At 38.0% G+C, this 14596-nt stretch overlaps 1 protein-coding gene across 2 annotated transcripts in view; it reads right to left on the bottom strand.

Annotated features, from left to right (window-relative positions):
* The window catches only part of Ptprq (protein tyrosine phosphatase receptor type Q), a 172856-nt gene that overhangs the window by 34402 nt on the left and 123858 nt on the right, over positions 1 to 14596 (bottom strand). For both annotated transcript variants that reach the window (XM_041672384.1, XM_041672376.1), the window contains exons 33-34: positions 11472 to 11545; positions 4129 to 4228 (exon numbers count right to left, since the gene is read on the bottom strand). In XM_041672384.1, coding sequence (XP_041528318.1) covers positions 4129 to 4228; positions 11472 to 11545 — 174 coding nt within the window. The remainder of the gene's footprint in view (positions 1 to 4128; positions 4229 to 11471; positions 11546 to 14596) is intronic.

The following is a 14596-nucleotide window of genomic DNA, read 5'->3' as shown; positions in this document are numbered from 1 at the left end:
TCTTTTTTTCTTTCTTTCTTTTAACAAAACCATTCAGACAAATAATTCTTTTGCTCTCTGTGACCCACCCCTTCCCTCTTTAGTTTCTCCTCATTTTGTCACAAAAGGAAAATAAAATGGAAATATCTAAGATTCTATCAGTGCTAAAAATCAGTTAGCTATTGTTTCTTATAATGGAATATTTTACATGCATCAAATATATAAGATGGATTTTAAATTGTCTCATTTAATTTTTATGGGAATATGAGGTGTAAAATATTATCTCTATTTTATAATCAGAAAACTCAAGTTTAGGTTCAGAACTGGGTAATATGACCCTGAACACCTAAACGAATCATTGGATTTTTTTGTTTGATTGTTTGCTTGTTCTGGGTTTTTTTAAAGACAGAGTTTTATTTCATTTTATAGTTCTGGCTGGTTTGAAACTCTATATTTAAACCCGACTGGCCTTGAGCTCAAAGGAATCTTTCTGAGTCTGCATCAAGAGTGGGGTCTTGGGGGTGGGGTGGAACGGGGGTAAGGGGAGATGGGGAGAGGAAAGGGAGAAGGGGAGGATGGGGGAACTTGGGGAAACAGGATGATTGGGATAAAGGAAGGTTGGATAGGGGAGCACGGAAGCACAATTCTTAGTTAAGGGAGCCACCTTAGGGTTGGCAAGAGACTTGAACCTAGAGTGTCTCCCAGGAGCCCAAGGCGATGTCCCCAGTTAGTTCCTTGGGCAGCTGAGGATAGGGAACCTGAAATGACCCTATCCTATAGCAATACTGATGAATATCTTGCATATCACCATAGAACCTTCATCTAGCGATGGATGGAGATAGAGACAGAGACCCACACTGGAGCACTGGACTGAGCTTCCAAAGTCCCAATGAGGAGCCAAAGGAGGGAGAACATGAGCGAGGAGGTCAGGACCGCAAGGGGTGCACCCACCCACGGAGACAGTGGGGCTGATCTATTGGGAGCTCACCCAGGCCAGCTGGACTGTGACTGAAAAAGCATGGGATAAAACCGGACTCTCTGAACATGGCGAACAAGGAGGGCTGATGAGAAGCCAAGGACAATGGCACGGGGTTTTGATCCTACTTCATGTTCTGGCTTTGTGGGAGCCTAGCCAGTTTGGATGTTCACCTTCCTAGACATGGACCGAGGCGGGAGGACCTTGGACTTTCCACAGGGCAGGGAACCCTGACTGCTCTATGGACTGGAGAGGGAGGGGGAGAGGAGTGGGGGGAGGGGGAGAAGAGTTGGAGGAGGGGGAGGGAAATGGGAGGCTGGGAGGAGGCGGAAACTTTTTCTTCCTTTTCTCAATAAAAAAAATTAAAAAAATAAATAAACATACCGTGATTTCTGTAAAAAAAAAATAAAGAGTGCTAGGATTAAAGGAATGAGCTCCCACCAGCCCAAAGACTTTTTAATTTAAGGCCTTTCTCTACTCATTTATCTAAGGTATGGTGTGATACATTACAAGACACTAATTTGGATCTGTGTTAATCATTAATATTTTCATGGGTTGTGTATGAAAAATATTGATATCTAAGATGATATCAAGAGCATGAAATGTAGCCCCATCCGCAGTTGTGTATGAAAAATATTGATATCTAAGATGATATCAAGAGCATGAAATGTAGCCCCATCCGCAGAGGCACTATATATCTGAGAAGTATGTTCAAAATGTGTAAGGGTGAAGAAAAACATTGAAAACTCATGAGGCAGTGCTTGACTCCTTGATAAGGTATTTTGCGTGATTATTATTAGTAATATTTGGAGAACATAGAGAAATCCAGTTTGACTTAGATGCTCTGGAGCCAGAGTGGGGAAGAGAGCACACTTTAGATGAGATGAACTAAAACAGAGTTTCAGAAATCGTAACACTTGATGTTCACCCAAGAAAAATGCTCTTTGGCTGAAAGAAGATGCTGGAAAGCTGTATTGAATAGGAGAGCCCTTCCTGCCCATACAAGGGTTCATCTTGTAAGAAGTCAGGAGGTCAAATGCAGTTTTGGAGCAAATGATTTGAACACTGACGTTGAGTACTTCTTATTGGCAAGGCCCATAACTTGTACAACATACTTTCTGCATTTTCTTGTTGTTTGACGGTTTTCCTTCATATTGAGGCATTTTGATAATGTGCCACAACTCTTACTAAAATGTAAATTCTTTCTAATTGTCTAGAATAGTGGCTTCCCCTTGTTATCATCTGGAAGAACCAAAAACCAGCCTCTGTTACAAAGAAGATGTTTTTTAAAGGAGACTTTCAAATTATACATTTAAAGCTGACTTGACTCAAGGTGAAAAAGGTGGCAGCATGTGACACCCAACCTACACGGACAATGTTCTGAGTTAAAAATTAAGCCCATGGAGCAATTTAGAAAGGTAGTAGGCCAGTTATTTTCACAAATAAAAACTCTTATCTTGGCAGTTTCTCGGGTGAACCTCCATTGTAGGGGACTGAAGAGAGATCTCCCCTGAGGTTTTATAGGAGAAGGACAGGGCTAAAAGTGTTGAGAATCAGAAGAGAGATGCTGAGAAGCAAATATCTGCATGCAATTAAGAGAAGGGAAGGATGTGTGAAAGAAAAAAAAAAACCCAATAGGAATGAACGTCTTTAACAGTTGGCCCTTAGGTAAGAAGTTTAGAACTTACGCACCTGATTGAAACAACTTAACCCTACTCAGACTCACTTTGTGAGTGTGTGTGTGTGTGTGTGTGTGTGCGCGTGTGTGCGTGTGTGTGTGTGTGTGTGTGTGTGTGTGTGTGGCCTGAAACCACCATGTTCTGTTTCATTTATCTTATTGTCTCCAAATTACAAATCGATCTGCTGTGGAATAATTCTCCTGTACACTGTGAAGATGTGTTGGTCTCATTGTTAATAAAAAGGCTGGTTGGTCGATAGCTAGACAGAATTTTCAGGGCAGAGAGAACGCTCAGAAGGAGTGAGGAACAGAGGAGTTTTGAGTCGGAGGGCAAAGAATCACCGTGGGAAGTTCATAGACGAGGTCAGCGAGCCTTAGGGCAGCAGATAGATAATAGAAATGGGTTAATTTAGGTTATAAGAGCAGACTGGAAACAAGCCTAAGCTAGCTGAGCTTTTACAATTAATAATAAGTCTCTGTGTGGTTACTTGGGGAGCATCTGTTGAGACAAAGCTGATTCGTGGTCTAGATGGAAAACATCACCTCCTCCAACCTCCATTTGCCCTCTGTGATAATCCACTGAATCTTGATTGCTTTTTCTCCTTTGCCACCTGCCAGGATGCTAAACTTTGTCCAGAGTGGCAAAGTAAACTGAGCAGGCAATGGGTCAGGGAGTTACTGTTTTTCTGGCCTCTAGTACTAAATGTTTTATTTTATTTGATTTGATTTGATTATTGAGACAGGGTCTCACGTTTCAGCCTTTGTTTGCTTAGAATTCACTAGATAGATCAGGTTGATCTCAAACAAACAAAGATTGCCTCTGCTTCCCAAGTGCTCAGATTAAAGGCGCACACCACATACCTGACAGGTGCTGAAATTTTAATGCTCCATGTGGGGACCTGGCAGCCCACCTGAGGAGTTCTCAATGCTCCTCTGCCCATCTCATTAGCCAACCATTCCACAAAGCCCTCATCTGCCCAAACCATTCTTATAAATGAGATACGTCAGCAATCAACCTTCCCACCTTCCGATAAGGATGGGTAACGTCTGCAAAGAGCCACTTTCCCCCTGACATGCTTCTTTGCCACGGAAAGGTTGCATATGCTTCTAATAGTCATCCCATGACAACGTTTGGGAGAAGACCTCATGGCTCTTAGTTTCCTCGTTCTGTCTCCCTAGTCTAACGAGACTCACTGCTCAACTGCACTCTCAGCTCTTGATTCCTTTTAATTCTCTTTCACTCCTGTTCTCTCTGGTATTTATATCGAACATTTCCTATCAAAATAGCAGAATTTACTTCTTTAAGGCTAGATGTGTTTAATTCATAATGCATTGCATACTTCAAAACTTTGTAAAATATATTCCAGGCAGGTTGGGCGCTTTAAAAATTTAAGAAAAAATAAATGTAAGTGTTTCCCATTTGGATAATTGCTGTGGTTTCTTGATTGGACTATGACAGATGTAACGCCCACGGAGCATTTGCGACACATCTCACCTGGCAAAGGCAAAAACAGCTGTTCCAAGGAGGATTATTGAAAGGATACACAAGGTGACTGACAGGATGATCTCGACAGTTCTTTCTGAAAGTCCTTCACCTGAAAAAGATCAAACACGATGATTAACATTATACTGGAGTTCTGTCCTGAGTCTCAAACCACACAGACTGCTTCTCAGCCTAGTACTTAAGAGAGCCAGGGAAACAAATTGCATTTGCTGTCTCCTCCTCTCCTCTTCCTCTTCTTCCTTTTAATTTGGAGGGTCAGTTCTTAATTTTTTTCTTTCCCCATACAATTGTTTATTTTACCTCTGTGAGCTCAGACAGGCTCATGGATTTATAATCTCATCTATATGATAACTGCTTATTTTTTTAACTAATAAACTCCAGACTTCTATTTACCTACCAGATTTTTTTTTACTGAGACTTATGGTTATAATTTCAAAGTCAGTACATACAAACGGTGCTGTTTTCTCTTTTTAACTGAATCCTCCTCTCAGTTGAAGAAAACTCCATTACTGTAGTTGCTCTGATAAGAAAGCAACCTTTATATCACATTTGACTCTCTTGCCTTGATAATATACTCCCCATTGGTAATATCATGTGTGTGTATTTATGTATATATGTATGGTTGTATAGTAACAGTGTGCTTTTTAATAAATAAAATCATAGTCTCAATGTGAGAGAAAGAAAAATAAAGTAAGTTCCAAGAATCATTGGAATGGAATTATAGGCATTGTAAGCATCCCGATGAAGTTGCTGGTTACCTAACTCTTCTTTATAATGTAGCAGGCACTTTAAAAAGCACTGAACCTACTCTACAGCCCCTGGTCACATCATTTTTTTTTTTTTGCAGAGGATTGTTCAATAATATCTCAAATGATTTGTTATAGAATGAATACATATATCTCTCTAACTCATATGGGAAAGTTTTTACATTCATATGCTGTACTGGGGGAAATTTTAATTGATATGATTTATAATTTTGCTATAAAAATGTTTCAGTTCAATGACAAAATAAGTTCAAGATCTTTAAAATAAACAAAGATTCATGTTTTATCTCTCTCCTCTAGATTGGTGATTATAAAATGGTGATAAGTTCCTGTGGCTACTGGTAAAGTTGAATGAATACTGAGTTTTAAATAGTCATCAGAATTTCATAGTCCCTAGAATATGAAGCTCCATTTAAAGGATGCTATAAGAGCAAGTGTCTCATATGATATTAACTGTACCTCCTCATTTATTAAACCCCCCGTGCTTTGTTTTATGAATTTTTAGCAAGCTACATATAACGAGATATTCTTTTTTAAATTTATATATTTACTCTTTAAAAACTATTTTCTCGGATTTTACATGCCAATCCCAGTTCCCACTCCCTCCCCTCCTCCCATCCCCTCCACCTCTCTCCCAACCCCCCACCCCATCCACTCCTCAGAGAGGGTATGGGTTCCTATGGAGATATTCTTGTCAAAGGAAACAGGAAGGTGAATAAGGAACCTCGTGGATCGGGTGATGGTAAGACACGGAGCCTTAGGACAGTTTTCAGAGACCACAAAATGAAATCTCAGACTAGATTGCCATTTCAAAGCACTGGCTCATGTGAGGAAATGACATGTAATATATTAATAAACAGCGTGTAATCCTCTGAGCACATGTGCTAAGTGCCCTCAGGAGGAGATACAATGTACCGTGATTGTAGGGTACACTTGCTGGATTCACCGCGATGCAGGAATGAGGTCATTTCTCCAAATCCTGTCATACGAAGTGGGATTCTTTTACGTGGTATTACTCATAATATACCAAAGCCATTTCCTCCCTAGTCTTGGCCTCTGTTAATTAAATGGCTTCATTTCAGTAATATATTCTAGCACTGCAGTTTAGCAATGTATAATAAAAAGCGCACATTTCTCATAACTGTTATTGTCTGACTTAAATTAGTATCACTTAATTTTAGCACAGGGATTCAACGTTTTAAAATGAAGACTTTGAGTTAAATGAAAGGTATTATTCTCACGCTACCATATTGGCTTCATCATTCTAGGCTCTTCATTCTGTATACACGCTCTGAGAGTTAACATACGGGGAGACTGTCCTTTCTCTTATGAAATTACTAGTCTTTTAGGATATTAAAAATAACATGAAGAATTAGCTCCAGTTAATTTTATTATTTCATGATTTTTAAAGCACGCACCCACAAGTGTGGGTGTGCGCGTGCGTGTGTGTATGTGTGTGTAAGAATGTGCAAGTGAAGACAAGTCAGTAGAAGAGGACAGTTTCTGAAAATTGACCCTACTGTAAGTTGTATATCACACTGAGGTAGTCAGGCTCGCCCAGTAAGCTAATATACTCAGACTTATCTTGCCAAAACTAATATCAATATTTTTGAAATATGGTTATATAGAAGGGAAACACGATAAGGGTTTGAGGTGATGCATCTGCTAACTGGCATGATTCAGTATCCTATTCAGTATTCCCTACATACATCATGGCATCATTGCAAAGCACAAATAGGCATTGTTCTAATGGTCAATCAGTTCATTTAAAAATAAGAATGCCCTAAAATGCTCTACAAGAACATTTTCCTACAGTCAGAGAGACAAAATTTTGAAAGGAGAAAAACAGTGCTCTTCAGAATGTGAAAAAACAGTCATTTATTCATTGTTAAAAAAAATTAAAAGCTATTGTCAAATCTTTGTTCAGAAACCAAAAGAGAATGAAATACACTTCAAAAACATGCTTATTTCTGAAACGCTAACCTTAAAAGCCAAGACACAATGGTAAAGAAACGAGAACAGCTAGAAATATCTTAAAACGCTGAGATGAGAAAGGGGCCCAGCACAGCAAGCAAGCAGAGGCATCAGTCTCTGGCACAAGGAAATTGGAGGCGGCATCAGGACATGTTGGGTTTTTTTGTTGTTGTTTTTTTGTCTCTTTTGTCTTCCCCCATGATGTTGTACAGTAGTTAATAGCATGACACTGGCCAGAGTCACACTGCCTGGATTGGAAAGCTGATGCCGCCTATGCCTTTGCTAGGTTAAAACCCACTGCGTCAGGTTTCTTGCTTATGGGTTAGTATTATCTGTAGCAATGCATGCTACAGAGTTCAGAGTGGACACAGGGTTTGATTTCTAAGGCCACTTCCCAGTGTCGGGTTTCCTCATTAGTAATCATTTCATACTGGCACAGCCATTCCCTAATCTGAACAAATCTCTCGGTTGATTTATAAAGGAGGTATTCATTAGCATTGCCATTGTAGAAATAGGATTTCCAAAGTTAAATACTTTAAGCACATTCATAGCTATCTTGAGGTATCTAAAGTCAACACATATGAATAGCATAGTAAATATATCTGTTTGGCTGCGGAGTTTGTGAGGTTTGTGCCACACCAACACTGTCTTACTAAGTAGATGAACATTCCCTCTGCTTATGGGTGACCTTGCAAAATGTGATCAGTGGTGCAGATGGCATAGTAATTCTCTCTTTCTCTCTTACACACACACACACACACACACACACACACACAAAATCTTCCTCCCCCTTCTCTTTCTCAGCTTGAATACACCATGACATGTTTTGCACAGTAATTTAATGGTACGTGTTATGACAGCAGAAAGCCATCAGAGAGTCCCTTTGCCATGGGCTTTAGGGTGTCTTCTTGCTCAACTCTGACAAGGGCCCTGCTAGGTACAGAAAGGGATGTCTGGCTTTCAAGTCACAGAAACCTTCAGCTATTAAATCTTAGAAACCACACATTGCCTACACACAGCCTCCTCAAACTCATATGCCTTAGGAGGAAGATTAAAAAAGCTGGAGAGAGTACATGCTGTAAAAGTAAAATTATGTCATCATTGAAAATGAGAATGCTAGGACTCAATCTAACGTGAAAACAAAATCAATTAAATACAATTAAAGTAAGGTGTATGTCATTTCCCAGTTACTACTACATGTTATAAAGAGTTCTCTCAATGCAAGATAGTCACTAAATTTTAACCCTTTTAGTTAGTTGGTATAAGATGTTTTTTCTTGGCCCTTATTTTCAGTTCCATATGCTAACACCCATGAGAAGAACAGTCTTGGCAAATCTCTCAAAATTGAATTATTAGTTGATAGGCTATTCAGTTAAGTGTTTGTTGCCGATGGTATGCAAATATTACTAAATGAATGCTTATCTGCCCATGATTGCATAACCTTGAATGGGAGCTATCCTCCCTCCATGAAGTCTAGGATTACATTCATGCATATGTCTTCAGCAGGCTTGTCGGCAGCGCTGGGTTCCACTGGTCTGCTGTAAGTGATGCCATCTGTCCTGACTGATGCACGGCATACCTGGGACAGAAAACGACTCAGGCTTCCGTTGTCTTCATCTGGTGATGCAAAGGTATTCTTGCAAATCCATGTCTCTTTGCTTGCCCCCAGGTGCTCAGGGATCCGTTCCATCCATGGGCATTTTCTCACCACAGAGACAATCAATGTTATTTCCATTCCGAGTCCTTCTACTTCATCTTCTCTGCCGTGCTCTTTTGCCAGGCGTCCTTTTTCTACTCCATGGCCTCTGTTAATGGCCTCCTCTTGCATCTGTCACTGTTCCGATAGCCATTTAAACATTACAGGGCAAAAGCCAATTATAAAACCACTATCCATCAAGAGGGAGTCCCCAAAAGGTCAGTCTAAGAAAGCGTTCAATAGGCCTTCCTTACATGGCTGATATATGAATATTACACTGAACTTTGAGTCGTTGGATAATGGGTTCCTTCTTGGTCACTTACCAGTCCATTGGGACTCAGTTTGCTCTGTCTGGTCTATGTCTCCCTGGTCACTGCTTTTGTGGCCTTTGTGAAAGCTTCATCTTTCATCCTGCATCATTCACAGGCTGAAGGTGCCCTCCATTTATAGGGCACATAGGAATTAGTTCTGGATGATTTGGTAAAAGTAGTCATCTTTCCAAACACAAACAATATGTGTTTCTGAAACTGGAGCTTCTTTAGCCCCCTCCCTTTGTTGCAGTATACGAAATGAAGAGAAAGCCATTGCTGACAAGTGTCCTTTTAAATTTTTTAATTGATTTTATTGAGCTATACATTTTTCTCTGCTCCCCTCCCTTCCTCTCCCCTCTTCTTCTACCCTCTACCATGGTTCCCATGCTCCCAATTTACATAGGAATTCTTGTTTTTTTCCTACTTCCCATGTATATTAGATCCATGTATGTCTCTCTTAGGGTCCTCATTGTTGTCTAGGTTCTCTGGGTTTGTGAATTGTAAGCTGGTTTTCTTTGCTTTATGTCTAAAAACCACTTATGAGTGAGTACATATGATATTTGTCTTTCTGGGTCTGGGTTACCTCACTCAATATGATATTTTCTAGATTCATCCATTTGCCCATAAATTACAAGATGTCATTTTTTTCTGCTGTGTAGTACTCCATTTACACATGTTTTCCTTATCCATTCTTTGGTTGAGGGGCATTTAGGTTGTTTCCAAGTTTTGGCTATGACAAATAATGCTGCTATGAACATAGTTGAGCACATGTCCTTGTGGTATGATTGAGCATCCTTTAGATATATACCCAAAAACGGTATTTCTGGGTCTTGAAGAAGGTTGTTTCCTAATTTTCGGAGAAATCGTCATACTGATATCCAAAGGGGCTGTAACCAGTTTGTACTTCCACCAGCAATGCAGGAGTGTTCCCTTTACCCCACATCCTCTCCAGCATAAGTTGTGATCAGTGTTTTTGATCTTTGCCATTCTTACAGGTATAAGAATGCCCAGAAAAATTCTTCACAGACCTCAAAAGAACAATAGTCAACTTTATATGGAAAAGCAAAAAACTCAGGATAGCCAAATAATCCTGTACAATAAAGGAACTTCTGGAAACATCACAATCCCTGACTTCAAACTCTACTACAGAGATATAGTACTGGAAACTGCTTGTTATTGGCATAAAAACAGACAGGAGGACCAATGGCATCAAATCAAAGATCCAGATATTAATCCACACACCTATGAACACCTGACTTTTGACAAAGAAGCAAAATATAAAAAATGGAAAAATAGAAAACATATTTAACAAATGGTGCTGGCATAACTAGATATCAACATGTAGAAGATGAAAATAGATACATGTCTATCAACATGCACAAAACTCAAGTCCAAATTAATCAAAGACCACTTCCTAAATATAGCCCCCATAGTACAGACACTGAGAGAAACCATTAATAAATGGTACCTCTTGAAACTGAAAAGCTTCCGTAAAGCAAACGACATGGTCAACAAGACAAAATGGCAGCCTACAAAAATGGGAAAAGATCTTCACCAATCCCACATCAGACTGAGGGCTGTTTTCCAAAATATACAAAGGACTCAAGAAATTGGCCATCAAAAGAACAAATAATCCAATAAAAAAAAAATGGGATACCGACCTAAACAGAAAACTCTCAGCAGATGTATCCATAATGGCTAAAAGATACCTAAGGAAAAGCCCAACATCCTTAGCCATCAGAGAAATGAAAATCAAAACACTGCCAAGTATCTTGAAACTGTGTTCTATATTATGCCTTTTAGAAAAATGTAAGAAACCATGTCTTCGGACTACATGGTTCCTGATTTTTTTACTGCCCCCCCCTTTGTAGGGCAGCTTGTAGTTTTGAGAATTTTTCAAGGTAAAACATTATTATATGATTTCTCACTTATAAAGAATTTTATAGTGTAAGCAATATAAAGAACAAAATACTTTATTATTTAGCATATCATCAAGAAATGAACACTTTAACAAAATTTATAGCCAGATGTGAATATTTGGAGCATCTATCCTTTAAAAGGATGTTGAAAATATCAGTTTTCCTTAAAAAGTTATCTTTAAGATACATTTGTAACCAAAGACTATGCAGCCGTGGATTATTTACCAAACATTTAATAATTGTTACCATCATATAAATACATTGATATCATAGGTAGAGGCTCGAAGGATAGCTTGGTGGATAATATGTCTGACTTGCATAGTAGAGAACCAGATTTCAGATCCCAGAGATCATGTTAAAAGATTAGTGTGCATGGTGATGGTCTGTAATCACAACACAAGACCCCTGGAGGTAACAAGATAGTTACTATCGGCAAAATCTAAAGGCTCTGAGTTCATCAAATGGCCCTTTCACAATAAATAGAGCAGACAATGATGGGAAGAGACATCAACTTCCAGCCTCCACATGCATATGAACACAAATGCATGCTCACCTGCATATACATTTGCACCCACACTCAAGCAAACATGCATATCTGCATGCACAGATACTACACATGCATACCCATAAAAAAGAAAAAGTAGCGATAAGTTAAACTACAAAATCTTACCTAGAGTTTTAATAGGGTCAGAGTAATCTGAGTCAGTAAATTGTCCCATGACATTTGTGGCTCTAAATTTGAACCTATAAAAGAAAAAAAAAGATTCATCCTAAGATAACTTTTAGGCAATAGTAAGTGGTACTGTTTTTTATTGTTTTTTTTATGAACACATTTGTCATTTATGTTTAGAAAAGCTTCTGATTTCATTTGTTAATTTTATATTCTGGTACTTTGAAGATGTTTCTGCTGGTGTTTACCAGACTTAGGAGTTTTCCAATGGAGTATTAACGGTTACATACATATATACATACATACCTACATGCATACATATAATCACGTTATATGCAAATTATGATACTTTGACTTCTTTTCCAATTTTTATTCCCTTTAACCCCTTTACTTGTCTTATTGTTCGAGCTAAGACATCAAGCACTTTGTTGAATAGGTATGGAGAAAGTGGAGATCCTTGTCATATTCCTAATTTTGATGAAAATGCTTTGAGTTTTGTTTTGTTTTGGATGACATTGGTTGTAGGTTTCCTGTATATTACTTTTATTATGCTGAAGTTCATCTCGTGTATTTCTAGTTCCACTAGAACTTTATCATGAATGGATGCTTGATTTTGTCAATGGTCTTCTTCTTTAACTAATGAGATGACATTGTGGTTTCTGTTCTTGAATCTATGTTTTAAGTTATGTTTATTGCTTTACCTATGTTGAACTATTCCTACATCTCTGGGATGAAGCCTATTTCATCAGGGGAGATGACATTTTTGATGTTTTATTTAACTCATTTTGAAAGTATTCTACTAAGAACTTTTGTTTATGTTAGTCAAAGATATTGTTTTAAAATTATACAAGAAAAACAATTTTCATATCCCATTATCTTTTCAAGGAATTATTTTGACAAATAATTATTGAAAATTAATAGTTTATTCATGAAAAATAAATTATAAGACATGAGCTTAAGACTAAGCTATAATAAGGAAAAGTCTATACTTGAATCTAATCAAATAACTAATTATCTTGCTCTCAGGCTCATTGACTTTGAGGGGACAATGAGTTGTAATTTGACCAAACTCATGAAGCAGCAGTAGTCGAAGAACATTAAGCTGATAATCTCACTCACAGATATGTTTTAATGGAACAATTTAATATAAATAACAATGTGGCTACTGTAATTAAAATATGAAGCATAGTAACTAGTGTAGCTTATTTTTGGAAATATTGCAGAATCAAAGAACAAAGATTAAGTAGAATTGTCTTGTTCACATGTATACAAATTAAAAACAATAATTGCTATTTTCATTATGTGTCTAATTGTGCTTACCCGTTTTTACAAATATAAAACACAAACAATGCAGAAGATCATCCTTGAAGACACCTGAAATTACCTAATTTGAAAACTAAAACACAACAACCATTCAAATTACAGTGCATGATTTTTCTCTAGCATTATCAAACTCTTATGATAGCATCTGTTATGAAAGGACTCTTTTTAGAAAACAATATGCAAAAACAATGAATAAGAGTAAATATAAAATTTTATCATTTTTAAAATGATGTTTAGTTCAAATAACAACCAAAATTTAAACCAATTACCTTTGATAATAAATAATAAATAATTATTTCTTTTTTATTTTAATTTTAAAACATTCTTATTTTACACGCAAATCCCAGTTCTCTCTCTCTCCCATCCTCCCACTTCCCCACCTTCTCTCCACCCCATACTCAGAGAGGGTGAGGCCTCCCATAAGGAATCAACAAAGTCTGTTACATCACTTGAGGCAGCACCAAGGTCCTCCCCTCTGTATCTAGGCTGAGCACAGTATTCCTTTATAGGGAATGGGTTCCAAAGAGCCAGTTCATGCACTAAGGATAAATACTGGTTCTACTGATAGTCGCCCCACAAACTGTTTAAGCCGTAAAACTGTCACCCACATTTAGAGAGCCTAGTTTAGTCTTCCCCAGCTGTCAGTCCCACTAGCTTGGGTCAGCTATTTCTGTGGGTTTCCCCATCATGGTCTTGGCCCCTTTGCTTATAATATTGCTCCTCCCTTTCTATGGCTGGACTCCATGAATTTGGCCCAGTGCTTAGCTGTGAATCTCTGCATCTGTTCCCATCAGATACTGAATGAAGGTTCTATGATTACAATTAAGGTAGTCATAAATCTGATTATAGAGAAAGGACATTTTGGGTACCCTCTCTACTATTGCTTAGATTCTTAGCTGGGGTCAACCTTGTGGGTTCCTGGCAATTTCCCTAGTACCTGGGAACTTCATAATGGCTAACCCCATAATGGCTCCCTTTTTCAAGGTATCTCTTTCCTTGTTCTCCCTTTCAGTCCTTCATCCAATTGGATCTTCATAATCTCTCATGTTGTCTACCCACTCCCCTTCCCCCTCCCCACTCCTTTTCTCCCCTCCCCACTCCCCTGCTTCCCTCACCACTTTCCTACTCTCCTTTCCTGATACAGAAAGACAAACACAGTATGTACTCACTCATAAGTGGATATTAGACATAAAGCAAAGGATAACCAGCCTACAATCTACAACCCCAGAGAAAACAGGAAACAAAAAGAATCCTAAGGGAGATATATGAGTCCCCCCGGAAGAGGAAGTAGACAAGATATCTTTAGTAATGTGGCATTGGGGGGTGGGCAGAACATTATTTTTCACTTGCCAAATTATTCTAAATTTTCTTACTCTAATTCAGTCAAAACCTTAATAAGGAATTTAATATCATTTTAACTAACATGCTGAAGTGTGAGCACCTACTTTTAAAAATTAGTAATAACAATAAGATTTGGAAAAATCAAGGCTAAGGTAATTATCTTCTAAACTGCCAACTTGCTTTTATAAAATAATATCTACAATTAAACAGCAAATAATATCAATGAATTCAACAAAAATTAAGAAAGCAATCATTCATATATCTGATGGGATAAAAAAAGAGAGAGAGATTGGTATTGGTATCATAAAAGGAAACCTTAATTAATTGAAAGACCACAAGACTTTCTGAAAGCCTATATATATCATTGTCTATGGTTAAAAAAAAAAAGCAAAACACTGAGATCCAACATATCAACCACACTATTAATCTAATAATTACAGAGATAACTAACTTCTCCCACA

This window comes from Microtus oregoni, unplaced genomic scaffold (assembly GCF_018167655.1).
Source record: "Microtus oregoni isolate MIOR12 unplaced genomic scaffold, Mior012 000001F_ref0000356, whole genome shotgun sequence".
Taxonomy (NCBI): domain Eukaryota; kingdom Metazoa; phylum Chordata; class Mammalia; order Rodentia; family Cricetidae; genus Microtus; species Microtus oregoni.
The sequence above is the reverse complement of the archived record's forward strand: the minus strand, read 5'-3'. Positions and strand labels throughout refer to the sequence as shown.